This window comes from Helicoverpa zea, chromosome 11 (assembly GCF_022581195.2).
Source record: "Helicoverpa zea isolate HzStark_Cry1AcR chromosome 11, ilHelZeax1.1, whole genome shotgun sequence".
In the NCBI taxonomy this organism is placed as follows: Eukaryota; Metazoa; Arthropoda; class Insecta; order Lepidoptera; family Noctuidae; genus Helicoverpa; species Helicoverpa zea.
In genome coordinates, this window is record NC_061462.1 from 12,292,888 (window position 1) to 12,316,104 (window position 23,217).

Below are 23,217 nucleotides of genomic sequence, written 5' to 3' on the forward strand. Positions count from 1 at the left end.
AATATTGTGGTTTTATCGGTTTAACACATAAAAAATATGTTTTTAGGTTTGATGGTTAATATATTCTTCCCTAAACTTCGTAGTTTGATTATTAAAGCACGGTATATTCAATCATATTTAGAGTACCCGCACACTTCAATATTTTTTACAATATTCAGGGTCATAAATCATTATGTAAATGAATGGCAGTAGACACATAACAACGATCAGGTATTTGGCCGGTATTAGACCAAATGGAAACTTTGAATGGAATTGAATTTTTTATAAGTTTCTGTTCTTACCATCGGGCTAGCTGTCGGTCCAATCTTTAGTCTGAAGTGCCTATTGTGAAAAAAGATATTAAATATATAAGAATTTCTCACCTAGCCTGCATGGTCTTCCCGCCCTGCTTCTCAGCGGCCCTCACTCCCTCATTCACGATGGAATCCAACTCGTTGATCTGGTGACGCAGGTCTGACGCCAGATTCAATGCCTGGGAGAACAGCATTGTATTAGCTCACAAATCATCATCATCTTCCGAACCTTGTTGAGGTCGGCTTCCAGTCTAACCGGATGCAGGTGAGTACCAGTGCTTTACAAGGAGCGACTGCCCTATCTGACCTCCTCAACCCAGTTACCCGGGCAACCCAATACTCCTAGGTTAGACTGGCTGTCAGACTTCTGACTACCCGTAACGACTGCCAGAGATGTTCAATGATAGCCGCAGGTTTCAAATATGCAAGACATTATACTAAGTTCACCGACGATGATATAAACACTGATATCACAAACAGGTACTTAAACGTTATCAGTTATTTGACCATGAAGTGGTAATTTTCACGTTCACCGCCTTGAAGAAAACATTGTTTTACGTATCGATTGCTTCACGGATGAAAGAACGAATGAAACATTACCTTTAAAAATTCAGTAGTCAAAATCATGACATATTAGTATTATATCATCTTTAGGTACTACGAATGTCAATACTATATTTTTTTTTAATTTTGCTGTATAGCATCTGTAGACAACAAATCCACAGATAAATGCCTAATACAGTTAGCTTCAATTAATATAATTACCTTGGGTTCTCTACCATGTCCATATTGTCTCTCGTCACATAGATGGTCAGCGTTTATGCCACCAGATCTAGAAAGAAAAATTATTTATATAACAAGAGCATAAATAAAAGAATTATTATTAAAAAAACAAAATACCCGACTGCACACTAAAAAAAGAGTAAAACAAGCCCCACAATAATATTTAATTTATAAATATTGATGGAAAGCATCGCAGGCGGGGACCAACAGAGGCTTATTTATAGTCATTTCGGTTGTGCACCATTTAGCAGAATTTTCGTTGGTGGCGGTCAAGGTGGTCCCCGCCTGCGATGCTTTCCATCAATATTTATAAATTAAATATTATTGTGGGGCTTGTTTTACTCTTTTTTTAGTGTGCAGTCGGGTATTTTGTTTTTTTAATAATAATTCTTTTATTTATAACTTTTTAGCTGTTTTTATTTAACGAAAATGTTGTAGATGTAGAAGACTATGTATATGTAAGTACCATTTTAAATTATTTCGACGACATTTGGCTTTAGATTACGAGTGATGTTACTCCGCAACATAAATTTACCGCCAATCTGGACTGTTGGTAGTGAAGAAGAAAAAGAATTAGGTGAGTCATTACTGCTGAAGACCGTCAACGACGTGTGCCCTTATGCGTGTGCCCGCATTCGGGCTGTATACTCGAGCATATCCCCCTCCGCACCGCGCCGCGCGCCGCATGCCAGGCCACGCCCTATCTTTTTGCTTGCTAACGCATGAGTTGCTTTGCGTTGACGCAGAATTAACATGTTCCCGTGGGAATTTTGAGAAAAAACGTATCCTATATTAATTATTACTCCCGTGATTGAAATGAATCTAATGATACCGCATACATATTTTTTTAAAGGGAAATTTAGAAAAAATATCCCGTGGGACTTTTAGGATAAAATGTATCCTATGACACTCCCGTAATCAAGACAAATCTAACGATACCTCATACATCAAAATCCATCAAGCCGTTTAGGCTACAGGAGGTCACAAAGGAACAGACATACATACATACTTACATACACTCGAAAAACCTTACCCTCCTTCTTTGGCAGTCGGGTAATAAGTATTCTACCACCTAACCTAGCACTTGCATGCCAATTTGGAAAGTGAATCGTTGAACGTTAATCACGTTTTGGAACGTGTAAGACACCTGTGATATCAACGTCGGAGTTTTCTCCCAGGTTAAGGAACTTTGATCTGTATTAAACATGTCTATTTTTCAAATAGATGCTAACACTAATCTTGACGAGTATGAAGTTAACTGTATAACGTCAGACTACAATACGATAGACCTATAACAGCTTTTTCGAAACGTCAAGCTAGGTAGGTTCTAAAGAGTTTATCTCATGTAGAAGAACCAACAAGAAACCCCAAAGACACTGTTTCAAACAATTTGCAACTAGTGTGACGTTTCATAGGAGCCTGCAAAGGCCTGTTTGAAATAAAACCACTTGACTTTGACAAAATAGTGTTCTCGTGTCTGAGCTCGTGGTACCTGGCGAGTCTCCTGGCAGCATCAGCAGGTTCGGGCGCCAGGTGTTCGGCAGCACGTTGAGATGATGTCAGCACACTGCGGATAGCTCTCTCGCCTGCACTGTTGCGCTGAGCCTCAGGGTCCTAGAGAATATGAAATAATTTTAAACGATTCTTACAGTGAGTTGCAGTCAACTATAACGAACCATTTTCAACATTCATTTCATTTTAAAAATGAACAATAAACTTTTGGCAAAGGGTCGGTTGCTAATAGAATCGTCTTTGGTCAAACTTAACAAAGTAGACAAAAAGAAGACGAAAGGAAATATTTCGAGTAATATTTACACTACTCACAAGGAATTATTTTTTTAACCCCCAATAAAATAGAAGTTATAACGATTTAAAATACGATGACCACACATTTAACCAAACGGTTTAAAAATGGATGTTATTGAGTTAATATTGATTTCTCAATAACAAACTACGACTCACATTAAGGAACTCATGAGCAGCTCCAATCTTGGCGTGTATCTGTTGCTGTAACGCCTTCAGCACTGCCACGTTGTCCTTCTCGCCACCGTCTTCCACGTAGGAGGTTAGTTGCAGCACACTGATGGACAAACATTACTAATTACAATTTGTATTTATTTATTTAACAGTTCATGTACACAGTTACACAAAGAACACAGACAAGATGAAAAATAGAAAAAAAATTAGTTGTAACTTTGAACATTCATCATCTGTCTAGCTTTTTCCAAACTATGTTGGGGTCGACTTCCAGTTTCACCGAATGCAGCTGAGTAACAGTGTTTTACATTTAGCAACTGCCTTTTGGACCTCATCAACCAAGTAACCTGGTTGTCACACACACTACGACTAAGTTATACAATGTAAAATTTTGATGCCAAATGTTCAATCTATCTTCTGTTAACAACTATTTGAAGTTTGTCATAGCTATTTGCTGATCCGGTAATGTTACACTTACCGAATAATCTCGTGTATTTCATCGGCCATTCTTTGAGCGAGATAGTTTCTGTTTTCAGCAGCCTCCTCCATTCCTTTGCCTCCTGCAATAAAAAGATCAATTTTTGTTTTTCTGAGCTAATTGAGATAAGTATTAGGTAATTGGGCCAGACACGTACACCAAATGTATCTGGCGAAATGGGAATGTGTTGTTACCCACTAGTAACGGCTATCCCGTGGGGTGGGATGGAAAAGATAGATGGTTGATTTCGACACCTAAAACTGGTTTGGTATTATTCGAAAAACGCAAAGTGTCAAGGGGAGATGGGGAAGTCTTTACCCAGCAGTAAGCTTTCCTACAGTCTAGGGAGAAACGAAAGACAGTATAGAAGAGGCTATCAGGCTTAGCACAAGTCGCTTTGGGGTCCAGTTTCCGAAGATTCACACGATTGGGCTGTGGTTGGAGCACTTTTTATACCGTAGTGGGTTACCCCGTGTTTTGGAAGGCACGTAGTTCTGATCTACACGCGACACTTACCCTCAGTGAGGATGTGTATGTACATCTTCATGGAGCAGATGAGCACGGGCGCGAGCTGCTTCACGCTGTCCAGGCAGCGGGTTAGCGTGTCTGCGTGCGGCGGGTGGGTCAACTCCGCTGCTCGGGCTGCCACCTATGTAACACAAAATCATTGAAAATGTGGGCTAGTAACAAAGAAAAAGAACATTCTGACAACTAATCAACATTTCTTCCAAACCATCATCTCAAGCGCCACAGACATGCATGCATACATCTTTATGAACAAAAACCTTTCTGCCTTCATTCAACCTAAAATATTCACATTGCGACTTATGCCTTACTAAATAAAGTGAAGTTTGCTTACCTCCCTGGCGGCCCTGGAGAGTGCTGGCGAGATGTCTCTGAGGAATTGAACCAGGTCTTCCATCGTATCTATGACCTCCGCCACCCCGAGATAATCTAGCACCTAGAAGTTATCAATTAAAGAATATAAGTTATCTTCATCAACAACATTATTTGGCATCAGAGATCTCCTATTTGGGAAGCCAAAAGTTTGGCCCTCGTAATGAAATATAGTTTCTAATCCAAACATTCTTAATACACGTATTTTCCCTGGTTATACAATAGAAAGGCACATAATATAAAATTTCCCACGGTATTATGTGACACTGACTTGGAAATTAGAACAGAAACTATGTGATTACCAATGGTACGTTCATTTTCCCATGGAAATGTGTAAAAAATGTGAACTCATGCATGTGTTCGTCATGCAAGATTAGAAAACTTACGTACACAAGGCTTCCAGGGAAATGTAGAACGGTGCATTTAGACATCGAGATAAGATTATTATTCATTCCAGATCATTAAACTTTACGGACGCTGTATTTTCAAAAACTTAAAATTTTGAGTAATTCTTTGAATTGGCACATTGTATCACAAGCATTTATAAGGTGACTAACCTTTTTGCACTCCTTAACGATCTTCCTAACTTCTGACTCGTCGAAACACAGCAGCAACGCAGACGTGCCCTGCAAGATTCCTCTCGAACCTTCAATCAGCTTCTTCCTGCAAACCACACTTATCTTGAGCTCCTTCACACGGGCGTCACAAGACTCGAAGGTAAAGAGGCTTGCGTCAACAGACATTGACATCGTGGCTGCATATGCAAGAAGCAACCGAACCTTCCGTGCCAACCATATCTTAAAAGAACTCTGAACGACCCCTTCATGCAATGGGTAGATGACCTTACAATTTTGCAGTATCGATTTGAATTCTGAATGAAAAACGAGTAATCGATTGTGAAACAGCTGCGGAAGCTTACATAAGAAATTGTTTAGTTTAGAGGTATTTATGATAAGCATTCCGCAACAATATGGGAGCTTACATAATGCAACGTCATATTGGAAACAAATCATTTTTAGAACTTTCCGGATTTATTAAACTTTTTGTTTTTAGTAATGATCAGTACATTTGCATCATAATGACGTCGGTTGCTTGTAAACAATTAATTTGTCATCATAGACTCACCTGACCTCTGGCTATGACTCGACTGTCATGGCCGGTAGCATCAAACTACAAACTATGTATTAATTATGTAGACGATACCATTCTTAAATAAGAATTCCTCTAGTTTAAATAATCCACGAGAAATATGTACTCTTTATGTATGGAAATTTAAATGTTGGAGGCCCAATGTTTTGCCACACTCAGGGCATCGTCAGGGCACACTAGGCAACACAGAATGTGCCGTAAATGAAAACATCAGTAAAGAATCTTGCGGGCCTCAAGACCACCTTACCTTGCAGGTCCTGAGAAAGGATCAGCTCGCAGCATGTCGGAGGCCTGCTGCAGCAGAGTGGCAGCTGTCTCGACGCGGTGTAGTGCGCTCGGCATGTCGTGTCTGAGGACCGAGTCTTCTGAAGACTCGATGGTCTCGTGGCCAACCTGAGGAATTGTCCAAAGCATTTTGAAGATGTGTCTTACACTGTAAAACTTAGGAAGTGCAAAATGATGAGTGCCGCTAGGACTTTTTCCCACATACCCCTCTCCCGTCCCCCGATGGGAAGGGGATGCGTAATAGTATTTTTAGCCTTGCAACAACAAAAAAAAGGTCAGATCTAGGACTGGAACCCGGAATCCTCTGAATCTTTACGATTATCAGACAGCATCTTTACGATTGTCATTTCAAAATTACTGGGTGAAAAGTTTTTGATATTTCATAAATAGAAACTCTTATTCAACCCTTTTTCTTTTCTTTGTGAAGTCTTTTTCTTCGACTCTTCTTTTAATATTTCATAAGGATAGCAAATTTCTTCACTTACCTTGACCAGGTTATTGACGGCGAGAGACACGGCTTGCACCGGCCTCGCCAGGTCAGGCATCGCGTTGCCATCTTCTGCTTCTTCATGGAGGATCACCAGACGAGAAACCTGAAGACGAAAGGAACACAAGTTTAGAAAGTAAGCAAGGAATAATTACATGTCGAGGTTACATGGTAACCGTATACATGTATACATGGTTACTGGTAAGTAGACCGCATCCTTTCAGGAGGTGATAGTATAGGTCAATACGGACAGATTTGACCATGGCATACACTGGACAAAAGTTAACCCGTTTCAAGATAATCGAATTTCAAGATCAGTCGTCTAGGTACACGTATAAATTTTCATTATTAGTCAAAAGTCTCGTTTTTGTGGATTTTTGTGTGTTTTTGGATAGAAGATGAATCATTTCATAATAACAAACCATAAAACTGTACAAATCACAGAGGAAATTATAGCGTACAGCAATTACTTTTTTAGTAGCTATTTTCTCAAAAATATTACTCTTCATTTTTTTGTGCAGAATACTTAAAAAACATCTACATTTATCTAGCTATCCAAAAAGGCACAAACACACAAAAATCCGCAAAACGAGACTTGTAACTAATAATAAAAGTTTATACGTGTACCTAGACGACTTGTAAAGAAAAGATCTTGAAATTCGATTATCTTCAAACGGGTTAACTTTTGCCCAGTGTATCTCATGGTCAAATTTGTCCGTATTGACCTATACTATCACCTCATGAAAGGATGCGGTCTACTTACCAGTAACCCTGTATACATACATACTGTTATTGGAGAAAAATAAATTAGTTTATAATAAAAATATATTAGTTTCGAAATACCAAATTACGAATCTTGAAACACTCTAACGTAATTCTTACGATTCAGCCGGGACCAGCATGTCTGTAGAAGTAACTGAATTATTCGCTCATAACGCACTTGAAGTAGGTAAGCACTTTTGGCTGGCAACTTTATATCTTGGCAGCCGAAAACTAGACGGTTGTTTACCAAACGATGCATGGAACACCACTTTTCAGTTTCTTGACATTTGTTCCGCTTTGTAAAACGTCCATAAATTATAAAACGCCACTTCGTCTCGCTCACGTGACGGAGGCTATTAACATAAGCTTGAACTTTAAAGTTTAAGATGACATGCAAGAATTGCGATAGATTATCCTAATACGTGATAGACTAAAGCACTATTCTTAGTATTCTTAACAATATAGCAAACAAATTATTTAAGCAAACTACATTTGTCGAAAGTAATCAATCAATTCCAAGTTATCAATGACGGACCCTTTTCTAATCGGATTGACAATAGACTTTCGGTGAGGGCAAAAACATACTGCTATTGATAGTAACCTAGTTACATTACAATAACGTATTTAACCTCCCAATTACCAGAACATTCTTCCAGAATTTTCGTCTCCACTATCAAAAGTAGACGCTGCAGAAATATGCATACCAGTCCCCTTATCTAAAAGTATAAGAAGAGCAAACAATGCATAACAAGGCTTATCTATAACTTCATAACTTTCTCTGACATTAAGCCGTCGGCCGTTCACTGCAGATAACCAAGTCTTTGTGTCTGCACTCTACACTTGCATTTTGTAATTCGATAGTCCCGTATAGGAGTGCATTCAGGATTAGTAAGTACATCAGACATTCTTGCGAGCTGTTTAATTTGAATATCAGATTTGTAAAAGGCCCTTTATTTTGTTGGAGACGCAACTGTTTTATTTAGTTAAGAAACAGCTTACATAGTACCAACTTTTTTATTTGACTCCTAATACCTACTAATATACTTGAATCTTTAGTTGAACAATTAAGTAAATAATTTCATTGTATTGACCATCTTGCTCATTTAAAAAAGGTCTCTAAAGAACGACCGCCTTGACTAACAGACAGAAAGCTATACTGTAGAAGATGCCAATATATCTACAACTTAGCAACCAAACAATAAATTAAAGCTATCACTATTCCTAACAACAATAGCAAATATTTCAATACTGCAGCATTAGACACGCCATCAATATTGATTACTATCAATTTTCAATCGACTTGTCTCAAGAGCCTTAACGCCAGACGTCAGGGGCGCGATTCTACTAATTTTACTTAGGTAAGCGACATACGACTCACATCCGACTGAGATCCAATCACGACTCGCGAAGCGTATGTGGCATTCCGCAATTTTTTTTTTTCTTTAAAAAAACGTTTTTATCTGTTTCTGTCATTCAATTATGAATCATATTGTCTGCAAATTATTTACGATTGCAATATATTGTAGAGCAAACTACCGTATAGACCAAATGGCAGACCAATCGCAAACCAATCGAATGTCGTTGGAATACGATTGGTCTTATATTAGAAGCAGCACTGCGATTCAATTTCTATTCAATTTTAACATTATTAACTTAGCAGAATCGGGCTTCGGTAAGGCACGCCCGCAGCAGATAACTCGCCATATTAGGTGCGCGCACGCAACCAGCCAACGCAACATTCATTCATGGTTTTTTGTACCGACTACATAGTACGAGTACTGTTTTTGTTCGCTTTTGATTTTAATCTTGATGTATGCCAGTAGTGTCGGTGTTATGAAATTGTAACTGTTTTGTGTTTGTCACGTATTTACTGGTCCATATTATACTCTTGTGACATACATACATATGTCTTGCTTTCTGTTTGTTCATATCAAATCTTGCAAGCTTCCTACTTAATTCCACGTAGGTATGTCTGTCTACATGGCTCACCTAAATGGTGACGATTTTTGAGTTCCAATAGGTGTTAGTTGTTCCTCCTTCTACATAATCGTTATCAAACCAGACGAACTCTAATTTTTGAAAAAGCTTTTATCCTAAACCTTCCACTATCTCCCACTTAGCAATAAAACCAGCTTAACGAACAGAACCCATTCCAGAAATGACTCCAATCTTTTTACCTTCGTGACTTTTACAAATCACCCCTGTTCACCAGGGGTGCGTCGGAAAGGGCGCGGTATTTCCACCCCTGACGAGACAGCCTTGAGTCTGATTGTGTTTGTCCAAGATGATTATGTGGCCGTCGGGGCTAAATGGCTGCGGAATCGTATTGGGTGAGGGTTGTTTGTTGAGTGTTCAATTCGGAAATGATGCTAGATTGAGTTGGGAAAGCATTGCGGATACTTAGAGAGATGTTTACCGGTTGTATTCTATTTATTTAAAAAACAGTATTCGATGTATTCGAAGTCTTCAAAAATCGACTGTATACTTGCCACAGTAATAAACACGTTTAGTAAATAAAGCTTTTTTTTTTATCGTCCCACTGCTGGGCACAGGCCTCTTCTCACATGGAGAAGTAAATAAAGGGTAACGTCAAAATGTTTTGCTTAAATAAACGTGGGAGCCGATTTGAAAACACGAACTAAAACATCTTCCAGACCGTCCTATGCATCATACAAGGAAAATAAACAGAGTCTGCTCATTTATGCCTAAACATGTATTCCCAGAACCAGATAGGCATACAGTACCAGGTATAACATATCGACGCGAGTCACTGGGTCAAGGTGAAGCCGAGATGTTAGCTCTGGCGGGGCACTAGCTAATCTAGGTGTACATTTTCAGTGTTTACAATTCCAAAAGAAAGACAATATTCTGCTATACTTACTTTTGGCATCGATATCCCCTAAACTGATCATTCCACTTTTCGAGTCATCAATCCAATTGGAGACCCATTGAAGATCCGATTGGTTACACACACTTTAGCAAATATAAGTACGCCGGAAACCTTTTGTGCATAGGTATCTACTTATGGAAGAAATAGAGGTGACGCATAACCATCATCCAATGATGAATGGACAACGATGCAACATTGATGCAGATGCTACATTAAGTGGTTTTGCAATATGTCGACTCTAAATTGCCAATAAGTTATGTTATGAAGCATCGAATGGCTGATGTAATGTCAACAACTCTTAGATCCCGTGTGAACTAGGCGTTTGAATCAAGCGAAAGTCTAGAGTTTGTAAGTATCAATATACTATTGGATGGAAGTATTATTGCAGTGCTTTTGAAGGCTACATTTTACTGTCTTGGAACTTATCGTGCGTTCTAGTTTTAATTAAGTTAAATCTCTTGCTGGCACAATTATTGTTCTTGTTATTTTCCTCTGTTAATCAGTTGAAAATGTGTCAATCATTATTGACCTCATTGGATTGGTGGTTCTGTGGGTTTGGTGTTGACGACCGCCTCCAATTTTCGTTCCGTGTAGTACATGCTCTTGAAGATTGGGTTTTGCTAATGCAACATTTAACTAGAGATGGGTAACTCAGGAGTGATAGATAAAAAAGATATGTATCTTTCCGTTCTTATCACTCACTCTTTGTATCAGTTCAAATCCGAATGTATCAGTGTATCTTTAACAACTCATTCAATCCGTCGTCCGTTTGTATCTGTGTTTCACTCGCACACACAGCGTTGAGCGGCTGGCGTCACGGTTTCTCATCGGAAAGTCCAGACATCTCTTTCGCACTTCCCTACTTAGAATACTGTCTCACTTTCTCGATACCGAGAATAAGTGTTTGACCATTATTTTTTTTATTTATTCGATTTACACGGCTTTAACAGCCAATTACATAAATCGTAAACTTAAATTCAAAATGAAAAATAGAAACTTAAAAATAAAAAAAAATAAACTTAAAAATATTATAAACTGATATACGAATCTATCTATCCTAAACGAATCTATCACTCTTAGTTCGTACTGATTTAGTGATACATTGGATTGAATTGAACGAAGCGAGTCACTCTGAGCAACAGTACAATGTCACTCGCGGATTCGAAAGGATATAGAGATACAAAAGAGTGATACATATCCCAGTGATCAAATGATACATATCAATCTTTTCTTTTCAATGATACGTTTTTCCCATGTCTACATTTAACCAAGATGAACTGCCAACGACACTTCTCAATGCAAATGTCCGTAAAACCCTCCCACACACATGAATATGGCAAATAATAAAATCTAAGTTCGAGCGGTGTCGTAATATTCTCTCCAATAAGTCCACGGCCACTACCACGCGTGGGCGTCGACCATATGGTGAGTTTTACCGGTGACAGCTACGCTATTATAAAATTGAACTAAGATAATTTCTTCACGGCGTTTTCACTTATTGATTTTGCAGAATTTAAGTTTCTTTAGAGCCATTTCTCGGCATGATGCCAGTTAGCTGCTTGAAGGGTGTTGCGCTTGACAAAACAGCTTTCATTGCAAAAAGGCGAGTCTAAAATCAATTATGAAGATATTCAGACTTCCTTTGAAGATGAACTAGCTAAATACGAGAACTCAAACTGTCAAACTTTTTGATTATAATCTACCTTTATTCTTCTCCATTGCTTTAACCTGTAAGTTTTTCATGCAGACATTTGGGAGGTCTAGATTATTTTAAACTACTTTTTATATAATCCTCACGCGCAATTCTCCGAAACGAGGGTCGCTGGATAGCGTAATTTAATACCAGACCGAACCAATCCGAAAAGGATTAGGTTGTTCGAGAGATATGCCAGTATCCAATTTAATCGGATCTATTTAGCTTTCACAACGGAACAATGAAAACTTTATGATTTAAAAATATGTATATCCAGTTCTAAATCAATCAAAGAAAGCTTATGCTATGAATTATGGTGATGTACGATTATGTTAAGTGTTTCCGACCGAAGAATTTCGAAGTACCTAAAGCTGTGTCTACGCTAGACGAACCGAGCACAAGCGGAGCACGAGCCGAACACAATTCGTCTTGTGTGGACCAACTTACAAGCCTCTAACGAGAGCGCTGCGAGCTCGGCTGCGTTCCGCCTGTTGTCGGTTTTGCCCTTGTAAAAATTACGACGCCCTTTATAAAAAGAGCTTGGTTGGCTGCAACAGCGGCGGCTACTGCAATATTATTAATATCGTCCATATTCGCCAAGACCCGCGAACTCACTGCGGAAAACTACGTTCGAGAACAGTGATCGTTGTAGGTTCGTTGTACGTCCACCCTTGACGCCGCGAACGACGGCTCCGCTTGTGCTTCGCTCGTGCTCGCTTCGTCTAGCGTAGACCCGCCTTAACAAAACTTGTGAAAGGTTTATATTTTTATTGATTGACGTCTAACAAACTGAAAATTGTTTGATACACGAACGCTGTCACTGTGCTTTGAAGTGTAATATTGGAAGCAATGGGTCATATAGAAATATTCATTAAAGGTACTAGATCCAAAGAATAGTTTGATAAAATGACCGCTTTCACTTGTAATACTTTATTGAAATTGGATTATAAATTAGTAGGCATTACAAGTAGGTATAACCAGTGGGCATGATAAACATTTGGTTGGAGCATCGAGCGTAACAAACATGTTGAACATAGAGATTTACTCACTAAACCAATGAATAAACCACAAAATACAACGATATACGGACAGCGACCTATTTGTATTGGTAACTTGACAAACTATTTGTATTGGATAATGACAAAGACGTAATTTTTATCCATAGTAAGAATGAATAACAAAGAACATAGGTTACAAAATACATATTTGTTATGGTATGTAATAAATGCACAGCATCGTATTTAACTAAAATATTTCATCAACCGGAACCCAAAAAGTGTTTTGCAAAAAATTACAAAAAACTTGACACTTAAACAAGACAATAACGATCATTAAACAGACAAAAGGGACGATACCTCAATTACCAAGAAAAATGTACATACACATCAAACCAGTCTTAAATGCACTGACCAATTACTAACGACAGATGCAAGCAACATCTTGCGAGCGACGCTGCAGTTTCGACGAGGTCATACAAATTAATCGTGAGCACTTTACTGAAGGAAATCAATAAACTCTTGAAGCAAATGAGGAAATCCCGGAGACGGAGATTGTCTCGGATAAGAGCTAGTGATTGGACGATTGAACAAATCGAAATAGTATTCCCGAGACAGAACAATGTACAAAATCTTTTGTGCTATTTGTTGTGAAGATCCGACAACCTTTTTTTTAGATGGAAAATCATCAAGAACCCTCCCGCAAAGACTGCAACGGAAAGGAAAGCCAACTCCAAACCATGATCCTTCTGAATCCTTTTATGTAGGGCCGTACGCTGTCGATCTACACTACCGTGTACAATATGTAACTTTTAAATAGGAAAATATGAAACTAGTAAGTTAAGAAATAACGATACATTTGTAAAGTGCTGTAGAGGTAAGGTGGTCCTTCTAATATTTGAGTCGGATTGTAAATGTGCAAATCTTTTAGCGTAAGCAAATACAAAGCTGTCACTTTTATGGAGCTCTTAATCTAGGCGGATTATTTTCTTATATTTTTATGGGGGTTATTGGCATTCGAATAATAGTTTATAACTCACTCACTGTACGATTTTATTATCTTACTGTTTCTAGTTAATGTATTCCATTCAGTTCTTGGGTCCTCCTAATAGGCGACATGCTGTTAGCTGTTACCATTAATGGCGTATAGCCATAAAGTAGGCCATAAGTTTATGCAAAACTCTCCATATTGACAGATCGAGATGAGATCGAACCACCCTCACTTCAAAATTCTTGTGAGATCGTCACAAAAACTGTGTGGCGAAAAGGGAACAAGGAACAAGTTACAAATTACAAGAAACGGTTAACAAAATCTAAACAGTTGACTTCCTGCCAGTCGACCAATAACTTTGATATGACGTCATCATTATTATTGAAACAAGTTTGTCGAAGCATTCTCAAGTGCCTCGTCTCAGTCGTCTCATCTCAAGTATTTAAAACGTCGCTTAGCAATTGTTCGGACGTGTTACTACGTTAATCTTTTCGTGTAAACTTACTATACATTATACGTTTCATTTAATTCAGACCCATAAGTAGTTTGCAATAAGACTTCGAAATCAACACAGTGATCAATATACCAATTTATTGAATAAAAAATTGCAAAACGCGAAAGGAGTTTGGCTCTAACTAGAACTTCTTCGCGATCACCAATAACATTCGTAATTGGAACTAAACGCAAGAAGGAATTGTCTGGAATTGTCACATTGTCAGATAAATGACAGCATCAACTTATGTTGACACTTGAAACCAGAGTTCTATTTCTCCGAAATGATTAAAGTAATGGAGCCTAAGAAGCAGATATACACACAAAAAGAGAAGAAAGTATTTCTAGAAATATTGAAGAGTTATTCTAAAGTTGTTGAAAGTAAACACGGCCACAGTTCGGCTCTGAAAGCTAAGAACTTAGCTTGGCAAAAAATAGCTGCCGAGTTCAACTCGAACCCACATACTGAATTGCATGTAAGTATTTATTTGCATATTATACCTACATAAATCAAGTTTCTAATTTAGTGAACTGATAGAATCTCGCGTTTTTGACATTCTCAAGTCTCAGAGACACGATACTAGTTTTATTGTTGCACTTTATCAGATTTCAATTCATTTATCTAATCTGATCTTAGAAGTTTATCCTTTTACCATTAACTCATTAAACCTCCTTGTAGAGAACACCACAACAACTTCGAAGATTATGGCTGAACATAAAACATCGCCAGCGAGGAGAACTCGCCAAAAAACAGCATCACATACCCATTGGAGCCGTGGGTGAACTATCCAAAAACAACGTGTTGCAGATAGCACATGCACTTATAACTGGTATTGATAGTTCTGCAGACTCCGATCTTGTTATAGGTAAAGAAAGACCTTTTAATGCAGTTACAGATTATGTTAATTCTGGAGATTTAACGCCTTTCCACCCCATTATGTTTGATCATAACACTAAATCCCATTTTACTTGCAGAAAAATTAACAGACAATGACCCTCTTCAATCAGTTCAATCAGAATCAAGTCTGTTTTTGAGTGAGGACTCTCAAAATACTTCCGAACAAGAAGCTTCAGCATTGAGGACTGTGAAAATGGAACCCATGTCACCAATCAGTGGCACATACAATGCGGACGCTATTTCAACGCCTGTAGTTAGTCAAAATCCACCAGATGCACCCAATAATGTAGAGAATGATAATTGTCTCAATCAAGACAAAAATGCTCTGCAGCAAAGTATGGAACTTCAGCAGTTGGAGATTGAGCTCCTAAGAGAGAAAGTAAAGGCTCAAAGGCAAGATAATAAGAACAAGGAAGCCCATAATGCAGTGATACATGATTTGGAAATTCAGATTTTAAAAGAAAAACTAAGAGAGGCTAAGGCGAAAGCTGACTTGGCAGAGTTGAACTTGAAGAGACAAAAATATCGAGACGGTAATTTAATTTTCCTTTATTTATTTTCTACAATTTATTTTTTTATATCCAATATTTCATTATATTATTAATATTTTCCAGATTGAAACTGGAAATTACAGTGAGGCTGGGTAATAATATTTTAAGATAGAAGTAGTTATAACTCAATATCTGATACGTTTTTCTTTGTATATACATTTTAAAATAAAATCTTAATACCTTTAAATTAAATGTTTTATGTGATTAAAAATACCTATGTCATAAACAATCAATACTTTTACAAAGCTCAACAAAAAAATAACAACAAAACGGTTACGAAATGGTTCCCGGTTGATTCCAAATTTAAATTTAGGCGCAAACACGCGCTAAAACTATAACAAACGGCCAGTGAGTCAGCGTTCAAACATAGAATATTTGATTTTAATATCACCTGGCAACATTATCGCTGCACAATGTTTACGAGATCCAATTTTTTTGAACACAAGATTTCTTTCAAGGAAATCGATTTTTAAATTTTGTTACACACGATTCGTGTGTTGGAGATTTTTTTTTCTTAACCTATAATTGTCCCACTGCTGGGCAAAGGCCTCCCCATTTTGCCTCCACACCTCTCGATCTTTTGAGTCTTCCCACCAATCAGAGTTGTTGGAAGAGATATATCAATTATTTTATTGATGGAGACAAGTCGAAGATAATCATTGAAGAACATAGAATTTAGAATCAACATTTGTCTATTTGTGTTAAGTCTGCATTGACCGGGTGACTACAAAACGTGTAAAACGAATGGTTGCTTTCCATGATGTTTATGTATTGAGGAAAACTCCTTACAATTCAATCAGTGTAAGGCATATGATGAGGGCAACTCCATTTTCATTCGACTTATCAAAGAATCTTATCGAATTGACATGGGTCTTTTGATACATTTCTTCATTTTAAGCTTGTTCCATTGTCCTCTACAAAAGAACTCGTCCCTGCTTGTTCCATTACCAGGGATGGTGGACCTTTATTGACTTTCATGCCAACATACTGTAATAACTGAACGTTTTCAAAAAATATGTCATCATTACGCTCGAGTTTCTAACATTGTAGGCTCTATTTTATCCCGTGTGATAAGTAGTTCCCTCATGAGGTGGTTAAAACGCGAAAAACATATAGGTTGTATCTACTAACAGAATTTCAATTGCAATAATTTTGTCTCAAAATAAAGTCAAAGTCAGCTCATAAAGTCAGTCAGTCAAAGTGCTTAAATTATTTTGCAGCGAGCCAATATTGGTAAGATTGCTATTGGTTCGCCATCCCTGTTCTATACCTAGCTATAAAGAAGTGCATATTTCGCGAAGCCAGACAGCGAAAAGCAAAAAGGTTGCAAACGAACTGGGAGTCAGCCTGCAGTTTATTTATAGATGCGGGAACGTACGGGATGAATACTTAATGTACTCCACTTGCAACACTAACTATGGACTTTACTGCAGTTTAATGCTTGTTTTTTGGCACTGGATTACAAAGTTCTTCTTTGAAAGGAAAAGGAAAGATCCCGAACATGTATTTGTATGTAATCCAGATTTTGACATGAAATAATTTAAACGATAACCATAAGCTCCCGTGGGGAAGATAACATAAAATGTAGAGGCATCTTTCACCGTAAGTTAAACCAGCTTAATAGCAATAGCTTAAAGCTAGAAACATGGTATGGTATTACAAGATGTTACAGTAGGTATCTTTTTTATGTTTCACATGTCTCGCCGTTTAAGCAGTATGCAAATTTTAATATGACTAGTATCATAATGTGGAATTACGATTAAGATTATTGAAGCTTATTTTTCAAAATGTAGACTAACCCAAGCAAGTCTTTTTTGTATTTTGGTATTTGTGATTAACAGCTGAAAACTTCCCAGATTTGCACAGAACAATAGGGAATTGTTACTTCATAAATTCCAGGCCAGCCGAGTAATTTATACGGCTCTGGCTTTTACCAACCAGAGTTACTTGTAATGCTAAACAAAGCATAATATGCAAGTAGTAAATTGTGCGCTCTCAATACTGCAACAGCCCAAGATCGAATAATTTATAGCGACGCCGGCGCCTCTATTTCAAAACTCTTTGCTATTTTTGTAGATTGAAGTGTGTTTGGAGTTTACGATTTGAAAAATCTCGCTATATTTCTCCGCTTTGAAATTGCAGACTGTTTATAGCCTCATTTGTACTGTTGCAATCCGAGGGGAAATGTAGTAAACATTTTTACATGCAATTTGGCGAATATTTCCTTTGCTTTTCAGTCATTAATATTAGACTACTCTGTCTTTCTAAACGGTCCCAACAGCACAAACAGGTATTCCGAACTCCATAATCGCAACAAAAGAAAAACAAACAGACCAATTAAAAGCACAATAAAAGAAGTTCAGGGAATCTATTCTCGTGGTGGACTCTATACTACCAGGGCGACCTTGGCGTGACCATTAGTTCGGTAGGGCCGAGCCCCGCAGTCCCATGGCAGAAAATAGCTGCGGATACGGGCGAGGTTACACACCTGCCCTAATTACTGCATCACGAGGCTGCCCAGAATATTATGGGAGCTTTCAACTTTTGAGTTTGTCAACTGTGGTAAAAAGCCCTAGGGGAAGACAGACTTATTGTAGTTTCTAGGATACCGTAGATGAAATTATCTGCTAGTCTGGGAAGCAAATGTCGTGATCACGTGAAATAAGAGATACAGGAGTATTGTGAGAGGATTAAGCAGATGAACGGAATACTGTAGGATTCAGAAAAATGTAGATGCTTCATAGATTAAGCGATCATGTGTTGTAATTTTGGTTAGAAGTGAAAAAAATTTAAAACATCGAATCAGTGTTACAAGTAATGCTTTGGAAAAAAGTTCAAACAGATATAATATTTTGAACTGTCAGGCCATTCAGCATTTTCAGAAAATCAAATAACTGATATACTAAAAGAGAAACGATAATACCTGAATAATTTAGAAAGGCTAGTCGACCACACGTAAAAGTACGCTATGGCACGCAAGAATAATTAAGTATATTTTATATGACAATTAAAATATTTCCCAAGCTCGCTGCCTTCGTGTCGTGAAAGCTTAGCCTTATTAGGCTTTACCGATTGTGGCTAGATACAGTCATAAATGTACATGATTTATGTTCTAGTTCTCTTTTGAGGTTAAAGGCCTTAACGAACTCATTAATTATTACCAAAGGACCAATTTACTTTTTTGTGACGTGACAATCATGTTTTTGGCATAGACATAATATTAGTAAACAGGACTGCGCATATAAACCCAAAAAACGAGCCGAGTGAAACAGTTAGTACGGAGGCTGTCTGTCCCTTTCTAATAGGGTGACTATGAGATTAAGCTATGTGAGACAAATCCGAATTTGCTAAGATTATTAAACACAGATTAGTATTGAAGTTTTAACTTACGCAGTTTGTGACCTTAAGATACTAATAAAGGCTTTTAATAATTAGCGGAAATTAGCAGTATAAAAGCAGGAAGATTCGAAGTGAAGACTGTTTTTTTTGTATTTCTACTTCATATATAGACTGCTGAGCCATTTATGTCGCCTTTCTTCATTTTTTGGGAAGCTATAACAATAGTACAACAGTTTTAAAATCCATCACCCATATTTTGACTCGTTACAAGAATTCATGGGCACCCTAGTTGTTTGGTTTACGAAAATGTTATTATTAGCTAACCTGTGGAACGATATATTGCAACCACCATAGGATTCACTTTTGCAAGTAGAAACGCAACACTTTTTCACCATTTTAATAGTTTAAATTGATTTAATACAAAAAAATATAAACAAAATTTTAAATGCTGATTACGCGCCAAGAATGTTCAGGGTTACCGCTAGAAAATAAAAAAAAGCAAAATAAAAATTTATGTTGTTTATGTTTTAATAATAAATACGAATAAATTAATGCGATTGTTATTAATTTGTTGACTTACAATTGTTAAAATAAGATAAAAATATAAGTGATTAAATTGTTTTTGGGAAGACAAAACTTTTGATCACAACATTTTTTTATGCTGGCAAGGTGTTAGAAAGAGACAAACAGCCTCCGTTCGAACTATCCCTCTCGGCTCGGATTTGCCTCTGTGTATTATGCAACCAATTTAGTACCTTATTGCGTTAGAATAGAGTTCATTTTCGTAAATATATATTTTGAGCGTGCTGTTATACCCTTCCAATGCACCCCTTCTGGCTGACCCAACAGCTTATGCTGCAATTCCATCAGAATGCTGACACATTACTCCTCATGCATCCATCCCACTCATCCTCAGTCGTCTTCAAGCCTCCATCCCGTGCACTTGCCTATTGCACTCGCGATAATATTGTAATAATTGAAATAAATTGTGTTGGTGTAATTTCAGTAAAAGTGTTTCCTTTTTTTTAAAAAGAGTTTCCTAGACCGGTTTCTAACATTGGTGGCAGCGGTGGGATTGAAAATTCCCGGTTCCCTCCGTAAATCAATAAAATCTAGTGCAGTGAGTGCATAAGTTCCACGAAGCGACTCGCATCATCCAGGTGTATACCGTACACCATACCGGTGAACCTCATAACCGGTCCACTGTGCAGTAAGTGGCAAAGAGCAGGGACGCAAGTAGCGTCTCCCGTCTCCAGATCCAGCACCGACCCGGTACAAGGTCAACCCCGGTTCCAGTATCCAGAACTCCAGTTCCAGTTCCCGCATAAATATGAAAAACACATGTTTAGTGCTCCTGTGAGTTTTGTGATAATTTCTTATAATATTTACAAGTGCTTAAACCAAAGTTCCATCAAACTTTCTTGGGACGGCTTATCTCATAACCGCAACATTGTAACAAGATTACAAAGTATTCCGTCTAGACATTGATTCGACGCAGTTCCAGTGCACAGCGATAAGAACAGTTCTACGAAATATTTCGCCGTGTAAACTTTTAAGCTATACTAATTTTATTTCCAGGGTTTGCTTGTTACAATTGTATGTTTGTATTATTTTAATTAATATGTCTCAAAGTTCCAAGAACGTCAAGGAAGAGCCAAAGGAAGGCTTAACCTTAAACGTTATCCTAAAATTCATAAAACCTTTTGATGGTAGCCGAGAAAAACTTAACGCTTTTATAAATAATTGCGATAATGCGATTTCATTATCCGCCCCTAATCAACAAGACATCGTATTCAAATATATCATCAGCCAGCTAGACGGTAAAGCCGAAATAGCATGCTCAATAAAAGAGTTCGAAACTTGGCCCTCACTTAGGGATTTCCTGCAAAACCAATTCGGAGAGCGAAAACACTACGCTCATCTTTTAATAGAACTTCAAGATTGTAGACAGGGCGCACAAGAAAATGTTAGCCAATTTTCACTTAGGGTTGAAACATGCCTATCCCAACTTCTGACAGAAATCGCGGTTACCAATCACAAGAAAAGTGAAATTGCTGGTAGAGTAGCGGCTATGGAGGATCTAGCTCTTCACACTTTCACTATGGGCCTCACTCCTCGTATCGCGAATATAGTCAGATGCAGAGACCCTAAGAATCTTAACGATGCCATCAATTGTGCTCTTTCAGAAGAAAAGTTACAACAATACTCATATAAACAGAGTACGGTCGCGAAAACTTCACGTAATAATGATATAAACGCTAAACCTAATAGAACTAGTAACTTTTATAATAATAATCAAACTCAAAAACCTTATTCCAGTCAAGCAGCTTCAAAAGATCCGTTCTGCCGATATTGCAAAAAGGCAGGCCATCTTTTAGAAAATTGCAGACTCCGCGAGTATAACAACAAAAAATTCAATGTAAATAAACCATCTAATTCTAACACTCAACCAGGCACGTCCTTCAAACCACAAATTAACACCTTAACTGAAACTGAAGGATATGATACTGTCGATAATTATGATTTAAACTAAATAATGTCCCGAATAGGTGTCGCACGGGACAAACCATGATAGACGACACCAATATCGACACGATGACCCATGGACATGGTAATGATAAGCCCAAAACTCGAGGTCATTCAATTAGAATCAAACAACAGGGTAACCAGCCCCAAATCGTAGATTCTAATAAATTCCTAAAGTCATCTAGAATCAAGCAACAGGGTAACCAGCCCCAAATCGTAGATTCTGATGAATCCTTAAAATCACCTAGAATCAAGCAACAGGGTAACCAGCCCCAAATCGTAGATTCTGTCCGTAATCCTGAAAATAAAGAAAACATTAATAAAACCATATATGAATTCACACAAAACATTTCAAATAAATACTTACCTTACATACAAGTTAAATCCCCTGTGTCTTCTAAAGATCTTTTGCTCCTCGTTGATACCGGTGCATCTATAAGTATTATAAAAACATCAGTTATCAATCATATGCCTGTAATCAATGAATCAATCAAGTTTAAGATCAAAGGCATAGATTCAACCACCGATAGTCCTTTAAGCACATTAGGACAAATTCCTATAACCATGAGTACCCATAATGAAGACCACAGTGACTGTAAATACTTGACTCACATATTCAACTTAATAGATCACTTAACCATACCCTATGATGGCATTATCGGCAACGATTTATTTAATTCCAAGAATGGCCAAGTTAATTATGAAGAAAGCATGTTATATTTAAAAGACATTCAATTTCAAATGTATTTTAATGAACCTGTCTATACAATAGCAGCGCGTAGCGAAGCTATCATAGAATGTACAGTCGCAAATCCAGAAATTGGAGAGGGATTAGTAATCAACCAACATATATCTAAAAACCTGCTAATAGCCAACTGTGTAGTTAAAGTAAAGAAAAACCACCGTGTTAATATTTCAATTTTAAACACCTTAGAAGAACCCGTAAAAATCAATTCTGACCTTCGATTGCATTTAGAGCCTTTCCAGTTACAAGCTTCAAAATTTATAGGAATCACAGCCGAATCACACACTTTTGAACGTACAGAAGAAGTTCTAAAGGAACTTCGCGTATCCCACCTTAATGCAGAAGAAACCGAGGCACTATACTCAGTCTGTTCCCAATTCTCTGACATCTTCCACTTACCTGATGATAACCTGACCTCAACCGACGCAATAGAACATAAAATTAAAACAACGTCGGATGAACCAATTCATGTAAAAACATATCGATTCCCTGAATGTCATAAAAAGGAAGTTGACTCCCAAATCGATAAAATGTTACGCCAAGGTATCATAAAACCTTCTATGTCTCCATGGTCTTCACCAATTTGGGTGGTACCAAAAAAACTCGACGCATCCGGTCAAAAGAAATGGCGTGTGGTAATCGACTACCGCAAGCTCAATGATATAACCATCGGTGACTCCTATCCTATCCCAAATATAGCAGACATACTAGATCAGCTGGGCAAAAGTAAATACTTTAGCACGCTAGATCTAGCATCCGGATTCCATCAAATTAATATGTCTGCTGATGACGCTCCAAAAACAGCATTTTCTGTCCCAACAGGACATTACGAGTTCACACGTATGCCATTCGGACTCAAAAATGCTCCGTCAACCTTTCAGAGGTTAATGAATTCAGCCTTATCTGGGCTCCAAGGTATTCAATGTTTTGTTTACCTCGACGATATTGTTATATACTCCTACGACCTTGCCTCTCACATTAATAAC

At 37.7% G+C, this 23,217-nt stretch overlaps 3 protein-coding genes and 1 pseudogene across 3 annotated transcripts in view; 1 reads left to right on the top strand and 3 right to left on the bottom strand.

The window, feature by feature from the left end:
• LOC124634386 overlaps positions 1 to 115 on the bottom strand; it is a 4,903-nt pseudogene extending 4,788 nt beyond the window's left edge.
• LOC124634237 (immunoglobulin superfamily DCC subclass member 4-like) overlaps positions 1 to 23,217 on the bottom strand; it is a 188,498-nt gene that overhangs the window by 119,054 nt on the left and 46,227 nt on the right. The gene's annotated exons all lie outside the window — the stretch shown is intronic.
• Positions 342 to 6,453, bottom strand: LOC124634238 (vinculin-like). The gene is made up of 10 exons (XM_047169697.1): positions 6,348 to 6,453; positions 5,825 to 5,970; positions 4,986 to 5,091; positions 4,391 to 4,492; positions 4,048 to 4,180; positions 3,532 to 3,613; positions 3,039 to 3,156; positions 2,569 to 2,690; positions 1,059 to 1,125; positions 342 to 472 (listed from the first exon to the last, which is right to left on the bottom strand). The coding sequence occupies exons 1-10, from the start codon at positions 6,405 to 6,407 to the stop codon at positions 359 to 361; spliced, it is 1,050 nt and encodes a 349-aa protein (XP_047025653.1). The 5' UTR covers positions 6,408 to 6,453; the 3' UTR covers positions 342 to 358.
• On the top strand, positions 14,435 to 15,708 carry LOC124634240 (regulatory protein zeste-like). The gene is made up of 3 exons (XM_047169699.1): positions 14,435 to 14,648; positions 14,852 to 15,038; positions 15,148 to 15,708. Exons 1-3 carry the CDS (start codon positions 14,457 to 14,459, stop codon positions 15,672 to 15,674), a joined length of 906 nt encoding a protein of 301 aa, XP_047025655.1. The 5' UTR covers positions 14,435 to 14,456; the 3' UTR covers positions 15,675 to 15,708.

Coding starts and splice junctions, on each gene's coding strand:
- LOC124634240 (XM_047169699.1), top strand. CDS start 14,457: ATGATTAAAGTAATGGAGCCTAAGAAGCAGATATACACACAAAAAGAG. Junction 14,649..14,851: donor ACCCACATACTGAATTGCAT/GTAAGTATTTAT, acceptor ACCTCCTTGTAG/AGAACACCACAACAACTTCG. Junction 15,039..15,147: donor AGACTCCGATCTTGTTATAG/GTAAAGAAAGAC, acceptor TTTTACTTGCAG/AAAAATTAACAGACAATGAC.
- LOC124634238 (XM_047169697.1), bottom strand. CDS start 6,407: ATGCCTGACCTGGCGAGGCCGGTGCAAGCCGTGTCTCTCGCCGTCAAT. Junction 2,691..3,038: donor CTGCTCATGAGTTCCTTAAT/GTGAGTCGTAGT, acceptor CATATTCTCTAG/GACCCTGAGGCTCAGCGCAA. Junction 1,126..2,568: donor GCTGCCAGGAGACTCGCCAG/GTACCACGAGCT, acceptor TTTTCTTTCTAG/ATCTGGTGGCATAAACGCTG.